At 44.2% G+C, this 25,363-nt stretch overlaps 1 protein-coding gene across 11 annotated transcripts in view; it reads left to right on the plus strand.

Moving 5' to 3' along the window:
• The window catches only part of tanc2b (tetratricopeptide repeat, ankyrin repeat and coiled-coil containing 2b), a 157,975-nt gene that overhangs the window by 102,963 nt on the left and 29,649 nt on the right, over positions 1-25,363 (plus strand). For 7 of the 11 annotated variants that reach the window (XM_030399494.1, XM_030399497.1, XM_030399498.1 and 4 more), the window contains 5 exons: positions 1,725-1,841; positions 7,815-7,963; positions 13,332-13,515; positions 15,519-15,767; positions 22,463-22,594. In XM_030399494.1, coding sequence (XP_030255354.1) covers positions 1,725-1,841; positions 7,815-7,963; positions 13,332-13,515; positions 15,519-15,767; positions 22,463-22,594 — 831 coding nt within the window. Of the gene's footprint in view, positions 1-1,724; positions 1,842-2,413; positions 2,542-7,814; positions 7,964-13,331; positions 13,516-15,518; positions 15,768-22,462; positions 22,595-25,363 lie in introns of those variants that run through there. The other 4 variants (XM_030399505.1, XM_030399500.1, XM_030399503.1 and 1 more) reach the window with 2 other exon arrangements.

Consider the following 25,363-nt stretch of genomic DNA (forward strand, 5'->3'; position numbering starts at 1 on the left):
ACTGCTAGACTAGGTTTCCATGCTTTTTCTTACACTGTCCTGTCAGTTTTAGCTCCTGTCTCTTTAAGGCATGTTTAACCTTTATTTTACCAGGAACTTTCCTGGTGAAACTCAAAATCCTGGCTGAGACCCTCCCAATTAGACTCCTGTTTTTCATTGCCCTCTCCCTCTTTCCTCCCAGGGTCACAATTCTTCCGTATTTCTTCCGATATATGGTTATTTTTTACTTTTTCACCCTTTTAGTCATCTAGCCTGTTTCTGGGACTGTACAGAGTGTAGTCTGCTGTACATCTGCACCTCGTCCTGCTCAGCGAGTGAGAGACGGACAGATATATGGAGAGTAGAAGGAATATTTTAACACATTTCATAAGCCCTGGAGAGAAAAAATCCTGTTTCTTTCATACATTTTTAAAAGGAACGGGGCTGTAAAATCTGCCACGTCGAGTTTTCTGCCGATCAGGGCGGGGGGTCGCACCGTGTCAATCCCCATCAAGAGGCAGACAAACAGGGCAGTAGGTCTGCATCGACTCTCTGTGGGTCAAGAGCAAAAATTGAATCACTCACGCTGGAGAACGAATTATTCTGTATTGTTTTCTGAGAATTGAAGTGATTTGACATATGAATGCTTTCCCTTTGTATTTATCATCTTAATTTCATCCTTAAAATGTCACCAGAATGTAGGAAACACATTGAATCTCAAATTTAATCCCACCATGGGTTCAGAATCCTCCCAATATTTGAGGTCTCAAGGTTGATGAGTGTGGCCGAGACAGCAGCATGGAAAGTTTCACCCAAGAAGAACAAACAGCAAAAATACAGCACATCACATCAAGACGTGTGCGAGACATGTGCAGCAGCATCGTGTTCTTTGGAGTGTGATTTCTTACAGCATCATCCTCCCCTTCGCCATCTCTTCCTGTGGGCACAACATGTGTTCGCCGGTTTAAAGACTCCTCTGCATTGTGAGTTCTTGTGCTTAGTCGACCTGATACTGCTGTCACAGTCTATGCACTCATGATACTGTAAGCTAGTCTGGGTAACAGCGCTTACAATCTCTGTGTGCTGTGACCGAGAACCCAGAAAAAGATCGTGTCACAACCACCACCCCCGCCTTCCAACATGCGACTCTCTCTCTCTCTCTCTCTCTCTCTCTCTCTCTCTCTCTCTCTCGCTCTCTCGCTCCCTCTCTCTGAATGTCTTGTCGAAGTGACTCGTTTGATATCTCAGACTTTGTGCTTGAGTCAGGCGCGAGAACATTTTCCAAAAATGGATCTCATTTGCATTTTCTCGGCGTGATTATGACACCGGACGAACAGACACAACAAGCCGATCCATCTTGTTTGCTGCTTCGCGGGCGTTGTGATGAGTGAAACCGAGGCCTGTACAGATGACGTGCACTGATATCTTAGCGTTTTCTCTGCCGATGCGCCACCTGATTACTGCTCGTTGACCCGTGTTGAAGCTTCATTTGACCCAAGGCAAACACAAAGAAAGCCTTGAGGATGTTTTCATTTTATCAGTGTGGTGCTTCAAGCTCATGCGCTCTCTGTCTTCCTCCCTCTCTTTCCTGTCCCTGTCACTCCTCTCTTTCTTGTCCTCCTCCATCTCCCTGATCTCTCTGTTTGTGTGTGTGTGTGTCTCTGTGTGTGTGTGTGTGTATATGTTGTCTCCTTCTCTATATGTGTGTGTGTGTGTGTGTGTGTGTGTGTGCTTTCTGCTCCCAGCCCCTCTGCGGAAAGCAAAGTTTGTGGAGAGCCCTCGCATTCCACAATCAGAGCTTGGCTCCCCTACACACACCTCCACCACTGCCAAGAATCCAGACCTGGACACATACTGCCCTGGTAAGTTTTTTTTTCAAGCCAGCTCATCCCTCATTTCGTTGTGTTACCTTTTTTTTTTTTTTTTTTGCATGTCAGTAGAAAAGACTAAGAGAGATGGGAGAGGGATTTCTGGGTCCGCCTGCCGCAAAAACATCGCTAAGGTCGTTAAAGAAATAGCTTTGCTGGAGTCCGTGCTTATCGCCTCCTCCCTCTCCGTCTCTCTAATCCTCTCTCGCTGCTTTTTCACTCCGCTCTGCTTCTCGGAGCTCGTTTAGGTGCCGCCCCTGTTTTCTGTCACAGTTGGCGGTTGCTCTGTAATCCCGTGGACGGACCAGATTTCCTCTCTACCGCCGCTATCTGTCCCCATCTCCTCCCCCCCCCCCTCACACCCATGTCTCACCCCTCTTACGCTGAGATTTTGGTCCTTGTGTATCTGCTTTCTCATCTCGTCGCTCCTCTTCCTGTTGCCGCTGAGAAGCAGCGCGGTGTTTGCTTTCCTGACCTGCCTCGTTGGCTCGACCTCTGTTGGCTGTGTGGACTTCTCGGCAGAGCGGGATAATGCTGCGACACTCCAGGGCTGGATGAAGACATGAGAGAAATGGTGATGGGAGTCTGAGGGCTCAACTGTTGTAACTTGGGAGGAAAATGGTCGACAGAGTGCTACCAGCCTTGTCCGTCTGTCAGCCTCTTCTGCTGAGTCTCTGCTCAGTGGGAGCTCTAAGTAGGTGATCTGTCTATACTAGAATGTATTTTTATATTCTGTTAGCGTCTAAATAGTATGTAGTGCCTCAGGATAGACCCTTTAGCTGTGGCACTTGCTGTTGAATCTCAGGGATGAAAAGCTGATGACCCTGCCTTTATGTTACATCCTGTGAAGCAGACGGTGGAATAGCCTCTCATCTAGCGATGAGCCGCTAAGAGCTCCAGCAGATGTGACATTTCAGGGTTGAAATGGTAATCTCTAGCGCCACTGAGGCAGGAAAACAGTTGATTACAGGCAGGAATTTTCACAATTTGAAGCTGGAGAGGAAACAGGAGGGCTGGGATGAGTTTCTCCGAGGGGCGAGGAGGACTCGCACCTCCCAGGTGGACAGATGGACATCTTAGCTCTTAACAAGGGCCCCCTGGCATGAGAAGCAGCAGGGCAGTGACTTAAACATCTGATCGCATGCCAGTCGGCCGCTGACACTGTCTGTTGCCGGGAGGAAGTCAGGTATCAGCTGAGTTTTATGGGCCACAAAGAAATTTGTGGTGTCATAAATATGGTTTGTGAATATTTTGTGAGGTAGCTTGTAAAATTCACCACCAGCTGGCCTCAGAGCGAGAGCTTCTCTAATGATGAACCTTTGTTTACCCAGAGTCAGTGTGGGCACTATGGATTAAGCCCCCCCCCCCCATCATGGTTTATATAATTTTATATTACAATATCCACTGACAGGATGGATGAAGAACAGTTTTCTGCTACTTTAGAAATCAATTTGTACTTTTCTCTACTACACTTATTTGATAACTTAAGCAACTTCTAAACCTGGTAAATAAAAAAAAAAAAAAAAAAAAGCTCCACTGATTGTGATTATCAGAAAAATGCTGAATATCAAATCCTATAGGCTAACGATCGTCATGTTAATCAACAATGAGAATTATTGTTAATTAGAGCCCCATTCAAGAGTTTTGATCCAGTTTGAAATAAAAATTTTAAAAAATCATTAGAAAAGATGATGAAATAACAAGATATAAATGTCTTTAGCTCTGTAGTTGACAGTTCTTCTTCTTCTTCGTCTTCTTCTTCTTCTTCTTCTTCTTCTTCTTCCTGCGACACCCGAAATAGTAACGTTGCCACAATATACCCTGAAATGATAGAGGAAATATTTCTATGGTATAACTGATAAGGAATAAATCTCAGATGATGGTTTCATAGTGTGAACATGTCCTGTTTATCTTCATATCACCCAGTGTGAACCCAGACATGGTGTCCTGGCCTCGCTTTCATGTATAAAACCTTCAAATATTGTTGCGTAGATAAGATCACGTCTGTGCTCATGAGGAATGTGAAATTCACTCTTCTGATCTCTTGATTAGCCGTCAGGTGTCTCGTTTCTTCACAGCTATGCACGCTTATTGTTATTCATGTTTTCTTTTGACCTGAACCTCTAAAAAAAAAAGGTGTGAATCTACCTTGTTTCAATTTCCCGTAGTTCTGCAGGTTAATTTACACCTTTTAATCAGTACGTTTGTCACCTCCTCTTGGAATGTTCTTCACTATAAAACATGCGTGGTTAACTTTTGAGATTGTTGTTTATCACGAGGTATTTGCTCTCTGCGGGCTTGAAGTGCCCAGGCAGGTACGGGTGAAGTAACTGGCGCGGCACATGCTGTGTGTTATCTTACCTGCGGCCCGGCTCTATTAATACCATCACGCGGTCCGGTCCAGTCCCCTGCGTGCAGCACACATGCTTCCCCCTCTCCCTCCTCGCGGTGCGTGAGGGCAGATCTGTGGACGGCCAGGGAGAAACAGATGCGCTTGCACAGAAACACATTCCTAGCTGCGCGCAAAGATAGTTGCTATGGCAACCATCTGTCTCCCTCGCAGCTCAGGAATCCAATGGAGAGGAGTGTGTGTGTGTGTGCGTGTGTTGTGGGGGGCTGGTTCAGAGAAATGAGCTTGATTTATTTTTTATTTTTTTATCTTCATAGTCAAATGTTATCATTTCGGCTCTCATGGTGTCACTGCGACGAGAAACGCCTGAAGTTCCTCTTTATTTTCCCGACGCTGTCACATTGCTTTGAAGCCCCTTCAGTGTGTGTCTTCAGAGGCTTCAGAGGGAGGTGTGTGATTGTCATAATCTACATTTTAAGAACAAAAGGTAGAGCTAAGAATGGAAAGAAATCAATACATACAACCTCTACATTATGGTAATGTATGTATCGGCTTTGATAGTCGCTCATTAGTGTTGTTTTCATTCACGGGGAAGATTTAAAAGGCAGATGTATGTGATCTAGATGGACCACAAGTGTATCGATCTTGTTTTTGATTCCTCAGAATGTGTTTTATAGGATAATAGCTGCCTGAACCACTTGTCCTTCGCCGTATGTTTGACTGTGTTGTAGTGGGTTTTTTTTGGTTTTTTTTTTTTGGAGTGTTGGAGTTTACGGATGTACAAAGGGATTGCCTATGTTTAGCTCAAGGGAGTTACTGTGCACTCCCGGCATCCAGATTAGAGATTTTGCACCCACATCAAGAGGGAAAAAAAACCAGACAAACTGCTCGCCCCTGCACTGAGCTGTCCAACAGCTGGCTGCTGCGACAGAGCTGCCGCTGCAAGAAAGCGAGAATAAAGCTAGACACACTGCGGACAGACGAGGGAGAGAGAGGTAGAGACGAGACAGACAAACACTCACTCAGAGGCCGAGGAGACAGGCTGAGCCCCTGTTTGATCACGGTCACGGCCGCAAAAAAAAACCCTCAGGAGCAGTTGACTAATCAGTGCTAATGTATTCACTGCTTACTACGACCAGTCTGTCAACTGGGAAGCCATCAGTGCCTCCAGACACACAGAGCACAGACACTGCAGCTAACACAGCTACATATCAATATATATGTATATATATAAGGGCCAGAATCGAGCTGCAGCAAGTAAAGAAAATTACTGACTGACTGTTTTGATAGTCCACTGAAAGTTTCAGTAATTTTTTCGAGCAATATTATATATTTTCTGCAAGTGTTCTCGTATGTTTAAATATCCAAATGAGCCCTCTTTATGTTAAATATTTGCTATGTTGCGTTCAATCTGGAACAGAAATCTGTAAACTGGATGAAGCCAGGTTTAAAATTCATGTTTCATTGTGTTGACATGTTAGAGTCAACAGTTTTTTACAGAGGGAATTTTGGATGTTTCTTTTTTTGCATCTCTCCCTGAATCAGAAAATACTGTAAACAGCCATAAAGAAAGAAAACAATTTGCCATGTATTTATGGATAAGATGTTTCATAAATCAGAATTAGAATCGGAATCAAAAATCTATCTTATGTCAGTTTTTCAGACTGCTGGTTGGACAAAGGAAGCTATTTATAGACGTCTTTTAAGTCCTCAGAGATATTGTGATTTTTCATAATTTCTTGACAGTGAATGACTGATCGATTCATCGTGAAATTAATGAAGTTGCGGTTCAGAATATTCAGCCGATCGCTGTTTTTGCGTTTGTGTTCCTGTGATCTTCTCCCACTGGCGGCTGCACATCTCAGCTCGTCCCCTGTGGTCTGAGCTGTAAGGAGGTGGAACAGTAATTCCATCTACCTACATCTTCTCCATTACTGCGTTCAGCACTCTTCCTCAAGGGATTCACAGGGATTCGGTGACCTTGGGGGCCCTAGTATGCTGCTCCACATAAAGTGTCTCGAGCTGCATTACTGAGCCGCTATATCCATCTCATCAGGGCTCATACGTAATTAGCTGTTTTGGACCTTAATGTGTGCTGTGATTACCTCATTACTGCTCGCTGCTGTGTGTTTTTATTGAAGCTTCGGTGGGTTTTTTTTCCCTCTCTCAGGAGGTGCCCAGTGCTCAGAGAGACTGGAGTCAATCTAATGAGGATCCTCCTGACAGCGTCCGTCCAAGAGCGAACAGAGAAGGGAGCTTTAGATTGCCTCTCTGTCTGTAAGGCTTTGAACGGCAGAGTGAGAGCCCGCAGGCATTAGACAAGCTGTCTGTCTTCAGAAAGGAGGTGCAGTGGTGGCTAGCATTGTCTAATGGTCGTCAAGTCAGGACTTAGCGTAGCTACCTGCCAGTCTAGTTCAACCTGCCCAGCAGGAAAACGATCGAGGAGCGGGGAAGCGAGAGAGAACTGGCTCTGCTGCTAGCTGTCTCTGTCACACTGCTGTTTATTTAAACTCCGGTCATCTCGTGCTGCCGCCTTCAATGTCATTAATGTCTCTACCAATTCAGAGGCTTATACATCCAATCACAGCAGTCTGTGTGTTTCACCACTAGTTACTCTTCCACAACCAGCAGGCAGGGTGAGTAATTAGTGGACGCTTCGGCTCTGAGGGTGACACTCCAGCAAATAAAGTGAAATTGAATTGAAGCTGATATTGTGGGCACCTCTGGGGCGAGATAGCCAGGTGTTACTGAAAAAACAGGACACCACCGATGACGGTTTGTTATGGATGGAAAGTAACCAGGCAACAGGGCGAGAAGATGAGGTCATCGAGGGATTTTGTTTTGGGTCTCGTTGCAACTGAACTCCCTCAGCTCCGCGAGTGTGTGTTTACGTGTGTGTGTGGTTTTTGATCATCTGATCATCACGCTGCTGTTTTTTTTGCTCTCTTCAGAGCTCTGTAAACAGGATAGAGAGGTGGATACACACCCACTTTGTCTTGGAAAGTCACACAAACACCACCTCTTCCTCTGACACACACTCATCTACACACACACTCACACACACACACACACACACACACACACACACACACACAGGTAAAGGGCGTATCTCATTACGTCACACGAGCAGCAGTGGGGATGATGAGTGGTGCGGAAGGAGCTGTCGTCAGTGTGGAAAGGCTTTTGCGAGTCAGCGTGGAAAGAGGTTTTGTACACTGAATGGATTCTTGTAGTTGTGGCTTGAAGGGATTTTGGAGTTTATGTAAAGGGATACCTCGCACTGCTGCGGAGGAATGTGCCGTTAATGCACGGCTCTGAGCTGCGGGGAAACTCAGGTAGGGTGTTTGATATCCTTGTCCTTAGCGCAGGTGCTGTGGATCCTGTATCCGGGTGTGTTGTTGCCATTGTGGTTTATGCAAAGCCGCTGGAGCAGATGTGTGTTTTCCAGGTAAAGAGGCGGCGGACATGAAGCCTTAAAAGGTTTTCTGTTCAGTTTCTACCCACCACTGACACACATTCTTTTCTTTCTCTCTCTTCTCTCTCTACTCACCGCCCCCTCCCCTCCACCTCCTCTTCGCTCTTCTCTCCTTCCTCCTCGCGTGTCTCTACCTCTGCAGGGGAGTCAAGCCAGGAGCTGGGCCCTCCTCCATCGGTGGATGAGGCAGCCAACACATTGATGACGCGCCTGGGTTTCCTTCTGGGAGACAAAGTGAGCGAGGGGCCGGCCGGTACCCAGTACAGCATGGAGGAACCCGAGGCGAGACAGGTAACAGTTCTCACTACAGAACTGCATTATATGGTAATAATGTGATTGTTTTAAAGGGGCAATATGTAAGAATATTGGTTGAAAGTATTATGACGTAAACAAAACAGAATGTGAATAAAAAGCAGTTCTGTTGTGTTTACAGAGATGCTAACCGGCTAGCCCCGGCCAGTCCTGGTCCTAAGAACCTGTTCTAGCAGTGTAAACACCAACACTGTAGTCTGGCTAGCTGCACTGCTAACTGAGCTAACTGGCTAGCAGTCATGAAACAAAATACAGTCAGCGGAAGTTGGCAGTAACTCTGGTGATATGCTGCCTGTATTTGTTGGCAGTATGAATTCAACAAGTAGCCAACACTCCTCTGGAGCCTCAGCTCCCAGTGTGAGCGGCTAGCTGCACGGCTAACTGAGCTAACTAGCTCAGGGCAGCAACAGTTAGCAGAGTACCACTTTTTTGATTTTAAAGTGAGGTTGCATGATTTACACGTCACCACTGAGCGTCTTACTACACAATTACTATACATGTTTTCTATAAATTGATCAATGTACAAGTTGTAAAGTTAAAGTTCGAATAGTTCGTAACTAATGTTGGCTTATAAAGAGTCCCTGACAACCTCTGTAGTCTCAGTCAGATACATTTTTAGGACATGTAAATGATTTATGATTACATTTGATAATGTATTTTATATTGTAAAACAAAATGTGTAAATATCATCAGCCTGTGGTCACCACAGACCTTATTTCAGGCATTTAACTGAAAACCAATTCAAATTCAATTCATTAATTTTGGGTTTTATGGTTATTTTTGAAATGATGTGATATTCATTGGGGTCTGAACCAAAAACACATGTGTAGTTACATCTGGAGAACAAGATTTGGAGCCCATTGCATCTCTGCAGCACTACACTACTTCATTATGATGCTGTTTTGTTACACATTTGAACTTTATCGATTAATCATGCGGCCCTGCTGGACTCCGATCTGCTTTGAATTCATGACAGAGAGACTTCTTTTTGTCTGGATCTCTTTGAAAGGAACTCTTTCATCCTCACAGTGCTCTGAGTTCACAGCTCCGGCAATGCATTCAAATCTCATGATGTCACCACATGCGTGTGATGTCACTGTGAGTCAGTTTATGGGAAGCTGGATTTGTCTGGAGTTGTGTGAGACTTAAAGGATAAAGATTTGGTTTGCTTTATGTTTTATCTCCCATCATGCTATTGTTATTTTTTTCATCCTCATCTGATTCTCGTGTGATTTTGACATGTTGCCACTGTGTGAGATCAGGTCTCGGGACTTGAACAAACACGCCATCGTCGGCTTCGATCCGTCTTGACATTTATCTTCGTAACGCCTTTGTTTACACTCGGTTTTGGCAGATCTTTGGGAGACAGGGTTGCCAGATCAAAAGATGTCTCTGTAAATTGCCCTCAGACACCGCAGCGCTTTGGATTCAGAATTTTATCAGTGCCTCTACATCAAGCGTCAGATATCTGCTCGTCTAATTAGAATTTTATATAACAAATACTGCCAATTATTATTTCCCAGCGCACTTTAAACTTTGATTATCACAAAGCAAGTTTGGTGTGCGTTGACATGCAGCAGATTGTTTCTCCCTCTCAACGCTTTCTGCACCGTAACCTTTTCGGTTTGTGAATTTGGCAGTTGTGCAACAAACAGCTCTTGGCAACAACGGGCCCGGCTCTAAGCTCTGCAGCAGATGCCCTGGTTTCTCTACCTAAACTTGATTTGACAGGTATGAATTTTCCAAATCAAGGGAGGAAAACAGTCGCGGCGGAAAGACAGAAGGCGGAGGACAAAGGGGGGAGGGGGAAAAGGGGGGTGAACCTGTTGCTGAACAGTGAAAGCAGACCCAGGTATGGGATTGCACTAAAGCAGTGTGGATAAGCGATTAGACTGATGGGCTGCCTGTGCTTGATGTGAGCGCTGCTGTAGCAGTGGGGGTGTATAAATTGAGAGAGGTTTATTCAAGCGGCTCTTTTTAGAGACGTGACTCATACTAGCACCCTGCTGCATCGTGCACACAGTACAAACTTATTATTTTAGATATCTGTCCCAAATACTGTTCTTCGGATTGCAGTTTGTTTGATTCATTAAGCATCGAACATAACAGGGATTGCCTCAAGACACCATCCATTATCAGATTTGGGTTGGCTGTTGTGATAACTTTTCTTATTTTATTGGGATTTTCTGTATTTAATTGGAAAGCACAAATTACAGTATATACACGGGTATTTGCAGGATGCTAGAAGTCCGTCTTTATGTTGTCATTATAACCAAGTGACCAGTCAGCACGGGGGTGAGGGTTTACTTAAATCCCTACAATAGCTGGCATCCCTGCTGCCAGGCCTCGCCAGCTGACGGAGCAAGGTGACCTTAACCCGCCAAGCGTGCAGTTAATTGCCTTTCATACTCTCGTGCGTTCGCTCCCTGAATAGACGCAATGCTCTGACTTCAATCCAATCCTCGTGCGACGTTTAAGGTCAGACCTGCACAAGGCGAGGTTCATTAGCCCGGCAGATAGAGCCGCAGCGTCGCTCCGCATTTGTGTTTGTTTGTTGCTGTTGGGGTCAACCTCCTGTAAACATGACAGTTAAGCGGTCCCGTCCACGGCGAGGAGCAGAGGGCAGCGGTGGCTGACAAAATGTTATTCTTGCTCTCAATCAGTCGCTGACACACAAACACAGTGTGAGCAGAGGCAAGAGGCCACGTACTGTCGAGTACAGTGTGTCCACTTGTTTACAGATGTCACAGTACTAGTGTGCAGTATACTCTCCCTGCGCACTTATTTGGTACACCTATACAATCTGGTACAATCCCGTACAAGAGCTCTGATACATATTCTACCTTTACGATGCTTAAAATGGCCAGATCCTCAGCTGTGTCCCTTCTGTTGATCCCTATACGAGTCCAGCCTCGTCATAAAAGGACACCAGGCTTTTGCTATAAGGGCTCCTCATTTATGGAACTTCCTCTCAGATGACTTCAGGGTGGTGACTTCTTGTCAGGCGAGGTCTTGTGAGCAGGTCAATCTTGGCTCATGGGCCTCGCTTTAGGCAGCCCTAATCTACCAGTGTCATCAGATCAAATTTTTTATTTGTCCAGCACTTTAGGTTATGACCAAATAAACAACTAAGGACATTCCCATCAGCCTCAGCTGTACAGTGTTTTGTGCTAATTTCGCATGCTAACATGCTAAAGTAAATTGATAAACTATAAAGTAAAAAATAAAGTGACCCAAATGTTAGATTCTTTTATAACATAAAGAACAAAAGAAAGGCAGCCAATTCCAGCTAATGATGATCCAAGAACAAAACTAAAGAGAACTACAACAACTTTTAAGCTTGGAACAAACAGGAAAAATACGGGGAACAAAAGAAGGTGAGACAGATGTAGACCAGGGCATGTGAGCGATTGAATTTTACGCGAGCGGAGAGCGGTCTTTGAGTGGAGCGTTCTGGTTTCACTTTGAGCGAAGGAGCAAAAACCCACGTAAGCGGGGAGCGGAAATTCTCGCCGCTCAGCTCCGCTCACATGCTCTGATGTAGACAACCTGACAACTGATGGGGGGAAACACACTAACTAAATACACAGGGACTTGTTAACTAATGATACACAGGTGAAGACAGAAAACAGACAGGAACAAGACAAAGACAGGAAGTGTAAAACAAACCATGTAGGATGAAACCTACAAAATAAAACAGGATATCTCTAATCTCAAAACTCAAAACCATGACATGAACATGACAGACATTATACCACCTGAACACTAGCATGTTAGCATTCCTACATTAGCATTTAGCTCACAGAGCTGCTTGCATGACATCGCAGTTATGTTTGATCCAAGATGTTTAATGATTTATTAAATACATATGTCAAATGTTCACTCAGTTTTTTCTGTCAGTTTTGGACTGTTGATCAGACAAATTTAGCAGGTTGAAGACATCATCGTGGTCTCTGAGAAATTGTAATAAGCATTTTTTCAAAATGCTCCAAATCAATCACCAAAATGACGACATTAGTTACAGATTTTTTTTTTTTTACCAAAGTACTTTACAACGTGCATCATTCACCCCCACACAAACGTGTAATTAGCAGGAGAGCCATGATAACTCGGCTAACAGTGGCAATTGCTGGTGATTGGTCCTGCTCAAGGACACTTTGACATGTGCACAAGAGGACCCAAGCATAACACCACCAACCGTACGTCTAATTGGCGTCCAGATCTATCTTCTGAGCCACGGCCTCGGGAGGCTGTCGACAGATAATTGACAGATTAATCAATAATGAAAATAGTCGTTAGCTGCAGCTCTACTCCCAGCTGTACGTGTGTGGGTGTTTGTATTAGCTTAGTGTGTGTCTCTTCTTCCCTCAGATTAAACTCGAGTTGATTTAGCCTTGAGCACCACTTCACCCCTCCTGCTCTCGCTCTGTGTTCACCCTGGTGTTGACCTGAACTCATCCACAGAAGAGACATCCATGTGTTTGTGTGTTCTGGTGTCTGACACACCACTTGCTCGGCATCCCTGTTTTTCTTGCGTCTCTACTTTTCTATGGATGCTGCATGTATGTCTGGTTTAGGTATGTGTGAGAGTGCATCAGTGGGCGTGTGCAGCAGCAGCTTACATGCAGCAGAGTGTTTTTATTTTGTCCCCTGTGGTCTCTTGTCTCCTAACCTGAGCCGATAAAGAGGAGGGTCACCGCGGGGTGCCAAAACGATGCTGGGACGAGGAAAAATATGTATTCAGAGATTGTGTGTGGCAATCAAGAGGGAAATATGCATGAAAGTAGATCTGTCAGTGAGGGTAAGGCTTGACAAAATCTTTTTTGACATTTTTGAGCTCCATCCAGATTAAAGACTCTAAAGTTGTTTTAGTGCTGAAATAATGTTGACTGCACCAAGTCTGTTTTTGGAAGAAGTCACTTCCTTTTGTTTCTAAAAGGGGGAAATGACTGTTTTCCTGCATTTAGATGTTCCCGCTCACGTCTCAGATATGTATTCTACCTCTCCACTGTTTGCTTGCTGCAGTATGTATGTGGTATTTACTGGTTTTGGAAAGATTTTTGGAAAGAATTCCAGTTCTGTGAAGCTCTTTGAAACTAGTATTTATGATTGTTGTTTGTATGCAGCTGGGTGAGACAATCCTTTGAATGCCTGATTATAAGAGTGCAGCAGGGGGTTGAGCTTTTCAGAACTCTAATATTGAAGTGACATTTTCATCTCTTTATGACTCAAATCTAAAAAAAAATAAACCATTCTTCCCTGCCATTTATGCCCCTGTGTATTAATTGACTGGCTATAACAAAGCAAAGCTTTTAAAAGCACGTGTGTGTATGTGTGTTTTTCTCAGGGCCAGAACCAGAGGATCAGCCCGTGCTCCACCCTGACCAGCAGCACTGCCTCACCCCCTGCAGGCAGCCCCTGCTCCACCCTCCCCCCTGCCATGCCTGGCCAGGCTGGCAACAAGGACTGCGCCTACGGTTCTGTCACCAGTCCCACCTCGACCCTGGAGAGCAGGGACAGCGGGATTATTGGTGAGAGACAGTCTTAACGAACATGTGGTCATGTAAAACACAAAGTCCTTAAGGGATAAAGATCGCCTTCTTCAGTATTTTTGTCAAGTTTCAGTCTGTGGCATTTAGAGGACATAAAACCAGTTCATAAACATGTTGTTTTATCATAAAAGAAGCCAGTTTTCTTCTGGGGAGTATAGTTTCTAGCAGATATCACTCAAATTGGAGGAATTAGTGGGTTTGTGTTCAACTAGATTTGACTGAAAATGTGTTTTTAGACGACAATAGACATCTATGGCTGAAAAGATGATGTTTGATGGCACTGTTGACGATAAGACGAGCATAATTATCACCAGCTTTTATTGTAGAAGAGCACACATTCCTGTAGAAAAAGATGACAATAGTCTGCTTAATTTGAGTCTTACTTAGTTTGATTATATACTGTAGCAGTCTCTGTTGGCTTTGTTTGTGCAGCAAACTCATGTTTACCATCATTTTAATTTAAATATTCAAAGCATTATGTGCCCAGGTAGGTCTGAAGACAATAAAACAATACTGACAGGTTGAAGGAAGTTTTTGATCTCTGTTCTTTCTGTCCATACTGGTTACAACTCCATCCCATCTTGACATCATTTGTAAATGATGGAGGTCAAAATGTTTGGCCCTCATTCTGTGCAAAAATACACTCTGGAGATAATTTAAGGCGCCAGCAGTCTGAGTGTAGACATACTTGGTTTCGGTGTTATAAGAGGAGCAACATCAGCACGTCTTTTCTCAATGAGTCAGTTGGGCAGCGCTCCTATCAAGCTCCTGTTTCTTTTGCCTGTCAAGTCAAGTGTAACATTCCGGTTAGGTGTGGTCACTGTTTTGATCATGCGTGATAGAACTGTAGCCGTCCAACTGGGCTTTGTAGATTGGTTGATGTGTTAGAAAAGGAGCACTGTGGGGCTCCATACACACATGTGGCTCTGTGTTTGGGCTTTAACTTTACTGTCTTCTGCTGCGATCACAAAGCTACATCAACCAAGAACCCAAACTATTACAGCCTGATGATCTCACTTTATGTTTCCATTAATAGTGTTAAAGATTTTGTAGATACGCTCTTGATTTATGTTTCAAATTGGCTAAACGTCAGATTACATTGATGCATGAAGCGATGGCTGTAGATTTTGTCCCCCACCACTTCAAGAAGAGTTTTCTTTGCTGCCAGTATGAACAGGATTAATTATAGCAACCAAAAAAACCCTTTCAGTGAACATACAAGCAGGTCAGTTTGTATTTAGATGGACTTGAAAAGCTTGAATGTATATTTAAAAAATCCTATATTCATTTTCTTTTTTCTAGGCTTAGTGCCAGAGAGGTATTTTAATAGTCTAGGATACCTGACAGTTCAAACCTGTGACAGTCAGTGGGAACATGTCCGAAGAGGTCAATAAGCTCCAGAACAACATTATCGGACTGACTCGTTTCTTAAATAGTTATATACTACAAGTGTTGCAGGAGCTTTTTGACCTCTCTGGACTTAATCCCTTCACCATGCACCATGGCAGTAGGTGAAGTTGTGCCAGAAAGCCAGACTCCTCTTCTGCAGTTAGTCAGAACATGCCTGAGGTTGTGGCTCGGTTCCTATAGCCTAAAATGACTCTCCACTATCCGCTGCACTTCAAAGATGTGGTACTAAAACCTTTTGCTTTGGTCAGTTTACAATCAGATTGTGTTATTTCTCAAGCCGTCAGAAGCCATCTGTTCTCCCGCTGGAATACAATTCAGGTGCGCGCGTCGTGCTGACATCAACTGTGGTATTCTTGCATTGTTAGCAAGAAATCAGGAGAGATAAAACGCTCGCTGATGTGAAGCTTTCGTGTCAGAACTGGTGCCGACATTGTTTCCAGGCAACAATGTTGAGCACCTGCAGTCTGACGATCAATTCAGAGCAGCAGTAAATAAGTATGAATGCAGACAGGGCTGGGCGAGGTGAGAGAGAGACGATCACACTGAAACAATGTTGTTTTGTTCTGTTGCAGCCACACTGACCAGCTATTCAGAGAACATGGAGCGAGGAGGCAAATACGGCGAGGGCTCCCGGGGAAACCTGAAACTGTGGCAGTCCCAGAAATCAGGCATGGACTCTTTCCTGTACAGGGTGGATGAAAACATGACCGCCTCAACCTACAGCCTCAACAAAATCCCTGAGCGCAACCTGGAGAGCATGTCCTCCCACTCCGCCCACTCCATCCCTCTGTACCTCATGCCCCGCCCTAACTCTGTGGCTGGTGAGTCCCTTCCTCTCTCCCCACCTCTCCTGTCCAAGTAGAAAAGGAGGCAACAGTTTGTCTGAGGAGCCAGAAAATAAGGTTGTTTACAGCTGCCTGAGAGAGATTACTTTTTCTGGCAAAACTGGATTGAACTGCTGTTTCCTGACTTCCATCTTCTCTCCTTCCAAGCTTCCTTTCCTCGCTTGCTTCCTTCCTAGATGAAGTGTGATCCTTTCCTTTTTTTAAATTCCTTGACGTCCATTTCTGTGACCAAAAAATGTGTAACAATGAAACTGAAAGGAGTAGAGAACTATATATCAGTATTTTGGAGGAGCAAGTCCAGCCGCATCAATGTGACATTAAATCTGTAATTGTATCGTGCCAAAAAAAAGTCTGATAGAGTATCATTAGACCTTGGTTTGAGTGTCCTTCCCCCGTCCTTGCCTCTCACTCTATTAGCAGCGAGATTTTACTAGTACCAGCTGATAAATTGTATCTTCATCTTCATGTCGATGTGAGCATGTCCAGCAGATAAATCACAAAAGACTGCTTGAAACGAGGTGATTAGAAGAAAAATCTTTTTAGGTGAAGCCTTGAATACTTAAGCCATGCATTCCTCTCATATAGCCAATCAAATGAAGCCTCTATACTCTATCTGTCCACTACCCTCAAATTAAAGGGGCGTTCACACAAATAATGAATAGTGTAACAATAACTTATTCTATAAGCAGCGGCACCGAGCACACGCTGCACAGTGATGGGGCATATTGACCTGTTTGTGATGTATGTTGCACAGAGATACAAAAAAACCACAAGAAGGATATTTTTTTTTTTTTTAGAATCTCTTCATAGATGAGAGGCTTTCAGAGAATCCTGCACTCTGTCATTCTTTGAAGACTTACTTTATTCCTACTTTTAGTGAACATCAATTATCCTACAGATCTTTGAAAAAGAACCTTCAGAGACCTCCTCACCCATAAAGTTTTACAGGCATTTAATAAGTTGTATAAATCACCGAGGCTGAGCTGTTAGACCATCTGAAGAGTGTTTCTTAATTGCCATCAATTAGCTTACATAAAAAGAGGAAGGCTACAGTAAGGAAGCAAAATTATAAGTGCTCTTGCCACATTATTTTGTCAAAAAATGTCCCCAAAATCAGGTTAAAAAATGTCAGATGGATTTTAATTGTTTCCATCTTTCATCAGTTGACATATCATTCGCCAGTTGTGAGAGCCAGAAGTATAGAAAAGCGTTATACGACTCACATATCCAATAACCGACCACGTTGTCATGGATATACTATATACAAGGTCTATAACGGACTTTGCCTTTGATTGGTTGCCTTCATTTAATTGGTTGGTTAGGTTTAGGCATGAGGAGTGAGATTGGTTGAGGTTAGGGTAGGAATATCTGGGTGAGCCAATCAGAGGCAGAGTAGGCTTTGCAGTGGGGTCCGTAATGATGTACACTGAGGTGAAAGCTCCAGACCACATTTCTCCCACAAATCTGGGATAAACTTCCTCAGATCCGTGCCTGGTCTTGGCGGCAGCTAAATTGTGGTTCGTTTCGAGTCATTTTGTCGTCATTTTGACAGCATTCTTCGATTATCGACGGTGGAAACAACTCTCTGGGTTCTGTTGGAATTTCGGTTAGCTGCAAATCCGCAGCGGTATTTTGTTAAACTCTCGCAGCCCTCTGGTGTGGATTGAAACCACAGCGCAGAATAACACAAGTCTAGGGAGGAAAAACAGCTTCAGCAGGAGAAAAAAAAAAGAGGAACATACTGCAGCTGGAAGAATATCACACAGGAAAACTGGCATTCGTGTTGCTGACAGAGGTTTCATTGATGTGTGTTTCTCATTGTAGGCCACAGCCGCCTCAAAAACGGCTCCCAGAAGTGACAGTAAATATATCAGGAAAAATGTCAGTTTCATAACACTGAGACGGTCCTAATGGGCCTGATTGTGTTATTGTTCTCATCATCAGAGAGGCTGTTACAGACGATGAGCTCTATTATGCACTCCTCTCACTCCCACTGGAAAGAGTGTGCTGTAGACACGCATATGTATCCCGCTAAACACTGTAATGTGGCTGACAAGGCACGTCGCTGCTGCTATGACCCTCTCTTTATGCTGGTCATGTTCTGCTGTTTGACACCGCTGTCTGGCAGCGCCGCGACTCCAGCGCCGGCTTTAGAGATTCACCGTCGATCTCGTCTCCGCCCCTCGATACCCAGACCTTCAAAGGAGGCTGGAGACAGCTTTAAAGTCATACTATGAGCTGCGGATGATGCAACAAAATAAAATAAAGACAGAGCGAGGGAGTGGACGGTGTCTCTGAAGGCATTCGTGTTGTCAGGAGCAGGAATTCTGTCTCGAGGACGGAGAGATGGATGCATGTGTGGAAGAGAGAGTTTCATAATCGCTCTCTGCCTCTTCCTCCACAAAGAATTATTAGATGATGTAGGGATGGGAGGCAAGCACCGGCTGAGGATTGGCTGGGCTCACACAGCAGTGCAACATCAAAGCCCCAGGCATTAACCGTTTCTATCCCCCAGAGTGACAGAGAGACCGGCTTTGATGTGCGGAGAGAGGGAGATAGGGAGGAGAGCAGGAGGAGAATGAGGACGGAGGGGGCTACTTTATTACCTAATGAAGGCAGCGCGTTGGTAGAGCTTAGGATGGATATGGAGGACGGAGAGTAACCAAGACCTGGTATTAAATTCTCTCTCTGCCTTCATGGTGCTAATACTGCTCAGGCGGGAGGAGCCCAGTTGATCGGAGTTCAAAAAATGAGTCTTTTACTGCACACATTTTCTTTTTCGTTCAGTGTAGAATTGTGAGTAAAGACAAGAAGAGTCAGAGTGTAATTTGCTCGTTCATCACCTAAAATAGGAAAATTAAAAAGGGACACTTGAGCGGATTAGTATTGTGCTTCCACAGATTGGACGCAGATTGAAAAAGATATGTTCATGCTCCGGGGCAATTAGCTCTTCAAATAAATACATTTTCTGCTGGTGATATTATCGTTGTTGGAAATACATGGGGTCTGACTAATGACTGGAAAACAATCAGTAACATCAGTGGACTCCTATACTGTAATGAAACCTAGTTTACTTCTCCAGTAATGAAGCTGTTCAGTCTGCTAGCTCACTTGAGCAAAAGTTAAAAATGGTGTTTGTGAGAAGAGTTTTGAGTCAGAAGTTTTCTTTCAAATAGCACCTTCAATGCTTTGTCAGATTTCCCAAAGCTGAATAAATATGTCACATATAAACAAAACTAATAGCTAGCCCGGTCTTGTTATAACTAAGATATCTGCTGCAAAGAAATATATTTTTCAACTGACAAATGTAGGAAAAACATCCACAAATGACACAGCTTATAGCGCTGTGTGCCCTGCTCAACGGCACAGCTGGTAAAAGATCCAGGAGCGTCGAACACCTGAACAGATTCCGACCAATCCAAAAGTTCAATCTCACTGCCTGGTTGTATAACTTTTGATAGCCAAGTCAAAGAGCAACTCAAAGGAGATGTTTTATGCTCATACTTTTTTATTTTGAGTTACAACTAGAATAGGTTTATTCGCTGTTAAAATGATTGGTCTTGAGTTATTTATCTGACATTTTTGTGCCTTGATGTAAGAGAAGAGTTATTTTTAAGCTGCATTAACTGCCTGTTCTGTATGCATCAGTTTATATAAGTCTCTATAAAGACTAAAGGACAATAAAAGACACTGATATTCAGTGAACTCACTCTATAGTCTCTAAATTCGCTAAATTAAGATAACGGCTCACCTGAGATAACATTTTTCAATTTGTGGGGCGGACAAGTGCCATTGATTTCCATTTTATCCTGATTTCCTCTCTGTCCCTGAGCCCACCTCTGCCTATACTCCCTGTGTAATACCCGGAAATATTATTGTTTGAATACCAGGCCTCCATTATTTATCATCTCCAGTCATCTCTCGGGGAGATGAGAGGAGAGTGCTGAGGCGTTTAGAGCACCAGCAGCAGCAGCCACCTCATATCTGCTCCCTGGCTGATGCTGCTGCTGGCTCTGGACGGCAGCCCAGCTGGTTTTTTGAGTGTGTGTGTGTGTGTGTGTACGCGCGCTTTCGAACAGGAAGTGTCTGATGTGGCTGTCGTTGCCCAAAGCAGCGGCGCTCTCTGCTGCAGAGTTAGACTTTTCCCCTCACGTTCTCTTTCTCGCTCTTTCTCTTACATACTGTGTTGTCTTTCCTCTTTATTTCTTTTCCACCACGCGTGCAGTCTTAGCGCATTGGCTCAGGAGCTGTGAATGTGATCCCCAGCAGCCTGCTGCATTGCAGATAGAGATGATGAGCACACAGATTTGAGTCCTCACATTCAGACACAGTTGAAAGCGAGAAAGAAAAGGATCTTTTTCAGCCCTGTAGCCCTGAGTCATTCTTCCTTGGTTTAGCAGTAGATTAATGCCTCCACTGTCTCCACTTTTAGCCCCAGTTGGATGACCAGCACCCCCCATTCCCATCAGGGCCAGGCCTCCGGCATTCTCAGCTGCCATTTTCCCTCCATTTTGGGAAACCCATGTGGCTCATTTTTGGGTCCTCAGTCAGTCAGCAACACAGCCGTGCACATGCTCAGTGTGCCTCTCTGAGCTTAACTCCGGTGGCACAGAAACCACTCTTTGAACCGACGACAGGACAAGATCAGTGTTGAGGTGGTGCGCTCAGAGGGATTACTGGGAGAGAGAGGCAGAAGAAACATGCAATACCAGTCACACCTCTCCCAAACTCCTTGAGTTTGACTTTGGATCTCAGGACCTCAGAGTGTGTCAGGTATAGTGTCAGAGAGAAAGGATTCCCAGGTCTGATTAGGATAAACCCGGCTTATTACAACGTGGATCTAATTGCTGTAGCTCTGTTCTGTCAGTCATGATAACATTGTACTCACCAAGTTAATTGAAAGGAACACAAGCAGTCAGATGATCAGAAGCTTACAGACCAACTTCTTGTCCTCCTGTGCTATAGGGGATTTTTATAAAAAGAAAAAAAGTTTTACCTCCAGAAAAAGCAGCTCAGAAAAACTGAACCGATCGTTTGCACAACTTGTATTTCTTTCCCCATTTGAATCTGTTGTCAAGATGTTCCCAGATCTAATTGAGCACGGTGGTTTCATAACAGACAGCATGGAAGATAATAGGTGTGAGACAGCATCCATCCCTGCAGTCTACCTACGAACAGACTGTTCTGAGACAAGCCTCACGATGATAACTGATTCATCCCAAGTGCAACTCGACTGAGTACCAGCTACCGCCACCGGGGACGAGGTTTAGAGCACCACGCTGCCACTTGAATAGACTTTAAATGTCTTTTATCCCGACTTCAATAAATATTTTAATTGGCCGTAAATTAAATGTACCATAGATGGAATGACATTGAAACCTACAGAGCTTTATTTTTCACTTAGTTTACTTACTTTATTTATTGTTTTTTATAGTTGTGGCGCCTCTCTGTACTTTTTTCTGTTCTCCTAAACAACTTAAGTAAACAGGAACTTGTTTTAAAAAGTCAAAAAAAATAAAACCCAAAAAATCTTAGCTACGCTAAAAGTGTTAGCACAAGTGCGACCATTGATCAAGGGTGTAAATAACTTCTTTTAAAATCAATTTGGGATCTCTTTTTCCATCAGCATGGGAATAAGTAGACGAGAGGTGAATTTTCATTTTTTGGTGAACTGTTACTTTAATATCACATAAATATGTTTATTTCCCTCTTTCTCTTTTTCTTTACTTCTACTGCATGTTTTGAATCTCTTTGTATTTCGATATGTTTCTTGTTGCCTGTAGCCGTCTTCTCATACATCACGTATTTTATTTATGTGGAATGTTTTTTTTATGGATGCAGCGCGGGGGAAGCCCGGTCCAAAGCTCCTACAATGGGGGAAAGTGATGTAAATGTTACGTAACTCTAACTGGAAGAATACAGCCATTAAGTTTTCCTGGTAAACTGTTGGTCCCAAACTCCTAGTTTGTGAGTAATTTGCGTCTCTAATGTCACCTCCTTAACTTTTCCAGTATCACTGCATTAGCAAAGGTTATTTTGAGCAAATCCTCCGTCCTGTACTTTTAAACAGACAAACTGAATGACCTCTACACACCAACGTCTGTTTGGTTAATTCCCTCATCTCTCCTGGATTTTACAGTTTCTTGTCTTACACTCCCCTTCACCTCTAACTGAGCCGGGGGGGTTCAGGTGTGACGAAGCATTCGAGTCCGTCGCTTACTCACTCTGGCGGCGTCTAATCTCATTTAACATTCACTGGTTCCGAGCGTTGGCCCCAAAGACACCGCGTGGTGTGAACAATCAGCAGCCGGCGTCAGACGGCGCTCACTCCATGAATAAGACATTTGTCTGCTGAGCTAATTAATCCTGAGAGGGGCCGGATGGCATCTGCCTCCGTGCCGCGTGACAGACACTGAGAGGAGGGAATTTTAGGACAGAGCCATGTAGGGCCGGCTTGCTCTTTCCTGTAGGAGTTAACAAGTATGAGAGCGGGAGCCTGACAACTGCCTCCAGACACTGGCATGAACCGGTGCCACCTTCTTATGTGTGTGTGCATATAATGGGTTTGTTTACTGAATGTATCTCTCATACTGACAGAGTCTCTTTTTTTTTCCTTTCTCTCAAATACCTCTTTCTCTCTGTGTCCATCACACACACACACACAACAACAGCTACCAGTTCAGCTCACCTGGAGGACCTGGCATACCTGGATGAGCAGAGACACACTCCATTACGCACCTCGCTGCGCATGCCAAGACAGAGCACCACCTGCGGGCCGGGTCGCTCCGGGCAGGACCTGAGAGGTGAGAGCTGCAGAGAGCACACACATACAAACACACACACACAAACACAAACACACACACCCTCTTTCCCCCTCTTCCAATGAAAGCTGCTGGAAAAATACAGATACAACTCAAAGATATAAAGGATGTGTTATATTGGATTTTATCCAGAGATGAGGGCGTCCTTGTGTACTTGTGTTTAGTTGGGTGTTGTATAATTGCTGAGCAGCTGGTTAGATTCTGGAGAGAGACCTTTACTGTGTGTGATTCTCCTCTCTCTGTTGTCTGGCTTTACTTTCATTGTCAAAAAAAGACTAATAAGGAAAAATAAAACTACAACAATTGAATATGACATTTTTAAAGGTTTTTTTATGTTAAAGGTGCAATATGTAAGAATTTGCTGACCAAAGTAATCGCTAACTGCTGCTTACTGTAGCTGCCATTGGGGAGTCAGCTCAGTTAGCGAGTGGTCCAGACCGGGAGCTCAGAACATCGCTAGTTCAGGAGCTTCTGACTGCAGTGAGCTGGACTAACGGGTTAGCATGCTATCTTCACTAAATGCAACAATACATATTAATCGTACGATCTGAAAAACTGGTATTTCTTTACTCTCTGTTGATAATTTAAGTCAATTCTATCTCTTTCTCCAACAAAATACATTACCTTATTTCTTCTCGGTCTGTTGAAACTTTTAGTTAATTTTAGTAAGTTTTCAACTATGAATTCTCACATATGGCACCTTTAAACTGAACAGCGGATAGTGAAGAGCTGACAAGAAATTAGGGAAAAGATAAGGGAGGATTACACACAACAAGAGATTTTTGCAGTTGCATCGTCATCATCTTGAAACCAGAAATTCCAGTTTATCGTCGCTCACCATGACGACCTGCAACAAAACACTGCCAACGAAAAGATGTTGTCCGAAAGGAGATACTGCACTGTAAATACTGGCTGTGGACTGAAGTGCAACCCTGCAGTACGTGCAGACATCCACGTCCTTTACCTTCACTTTGACTATAAAAAGTACTGATTTGTGTCAGGTTGGGCTGCGACCAGCCCGTTGCTTCACAGCAGACTCAGTGCAGGAGCAGACAAAAGGACACTGTTCTGTTTTTCTCATCCACAAACAAACACAAACTCAAAGCAGCTGATCGTTACAAGGCGAGCAAGTTATTTTTAAAATTCAAAAGAAAGTCGCTGACGGTTGATTTGCAGATGGAATGTGTTTGAGATGAAACTGTCTGCATGCAAAGCTGCTCCCACATCAGACCAGCGACGCTGCCGTGCCGAGCTGTCGATGGTGGACGCTGGAGGTTGTCGGCTAATGTCTGTTGTGTGTCTGTGTGTGTTTGAGACAGAGGAGTGAGAGAGACTGGAGGAGTGCACAAAGAGCGTTTTGTCAGGTTGTGTCGCAACTAAGCTAAAAATGTTTCTTAACAATCACAGTCAGCGTGCGCTCCACTGCACCCTGTTCAAGTCTAGGACTCCATGATCGAGAAACTGTCCTCAGCCTCCTCACCAAATGGCCAAATGGCCTTATGTCACAACATTATTTGTCCCCTTGCCCTTCTTCTTCTGTCACTTAGCCAGTAATGAGCACGGTAATGGCAGCCCTCAGCCATCCAGGCGAACACAAATATGCGTCCCTGTGTGTTTTAAACACCTGTTAAGACCCCACTTAGCTGAGAGTGCGCTCGGCTGAGCTGCGATGTGATTCCCTCGCCCGAGGGCAGCCAGCTGCAGACAAATGCAGAGTGAGAGAGAGTTAGAAAGACAGGGAAAGGTAAGGAGAGGGATGGAGATGGGCCGAGAGGAAGACAAAGAAGTAGGGAGGAGCTAGTTCCTCTCGAAGCTTTGCTGTTACTGCCAGAGCCACTTGTTTCATCCTTCCTCCTCTGAGGGCAGCCAAGTGTGTTTACATGTCAAACGACTGCGTCCTAGCATGCGTTCTGCCTCCTCGGATCAGTGTCAGCGCCTCCCCGAGTGCACTGCTCCAGCAGCTTCACCGGCAGAGACAGAGAGTGAGACCGAGGGAGACAGGATGTAGTGACTTGAAGACTGGGGTTCTCCCTGCAGACGATGACGACACATACCAAATGATTTTATTCCTGATATTTGAGGCAACAGACACACAACCTGATTGAGTTTGTGGGGCATAAATGTAATATCATATTCATGATTATGTTTTCATTACTGTTTAATTACCTGAAACGAGGAGTTTTTATGTTTTCAGGGAGCCTTTTATATCTGCAGAGGGACAGAGTCCTCGTCCTCTGGGTCATGTTGCACTGCCATGTTGCTACAGTAGTCCAGAAAGGACAAACCGAACACTGACTCCTGAGAGGACCTTTCCCCTTTTTTTTGCATTTTTATCAGACACAGTAGGGAATAGTGATTCAGCTGGTTGTAATCTGCAATTTCACTGCTAAATGAGTGATCTAAATCCAACACACTTGACCTTCAATGGGGTCAACGGCTGTTTGACACTTGTTAAGAGCCGGATGAGTAGTTCTGACATCGTGATGAAGTCAGGCGTGAATATTCAGGGTTCCCTGAGGATGATTCATGACTTAGAGACCTCTCCTGACCTTTTCTCTACTGACAACACCAAATCAGATCCTGAACATAATGTCATGGGCACTCTGGAGCACGTTCATGTTCTAGAGAGTCTGTCTGGCGGTGCAACATGGCAGACTAAATAGAAGAGGACCTTCTGCCTCTGTAGATATAAAAGGTTCCTTCTTATATAATGAAAACGCAGGACTCTTAGTTTCAGGTGATTATACATGG

This window comes from Sparus aurata, chromosome 20 (genome assembly GCF_900880675.1).
Source record: "Sparus aurata chromosome 20, fSpaAur1.1, whole genome shotgun sequence".
NCBI lineage: Eukaryota > Metazoa > Chordata > Actinopteri > Spariformes > Sparidae > Sparus > Sparus aurata.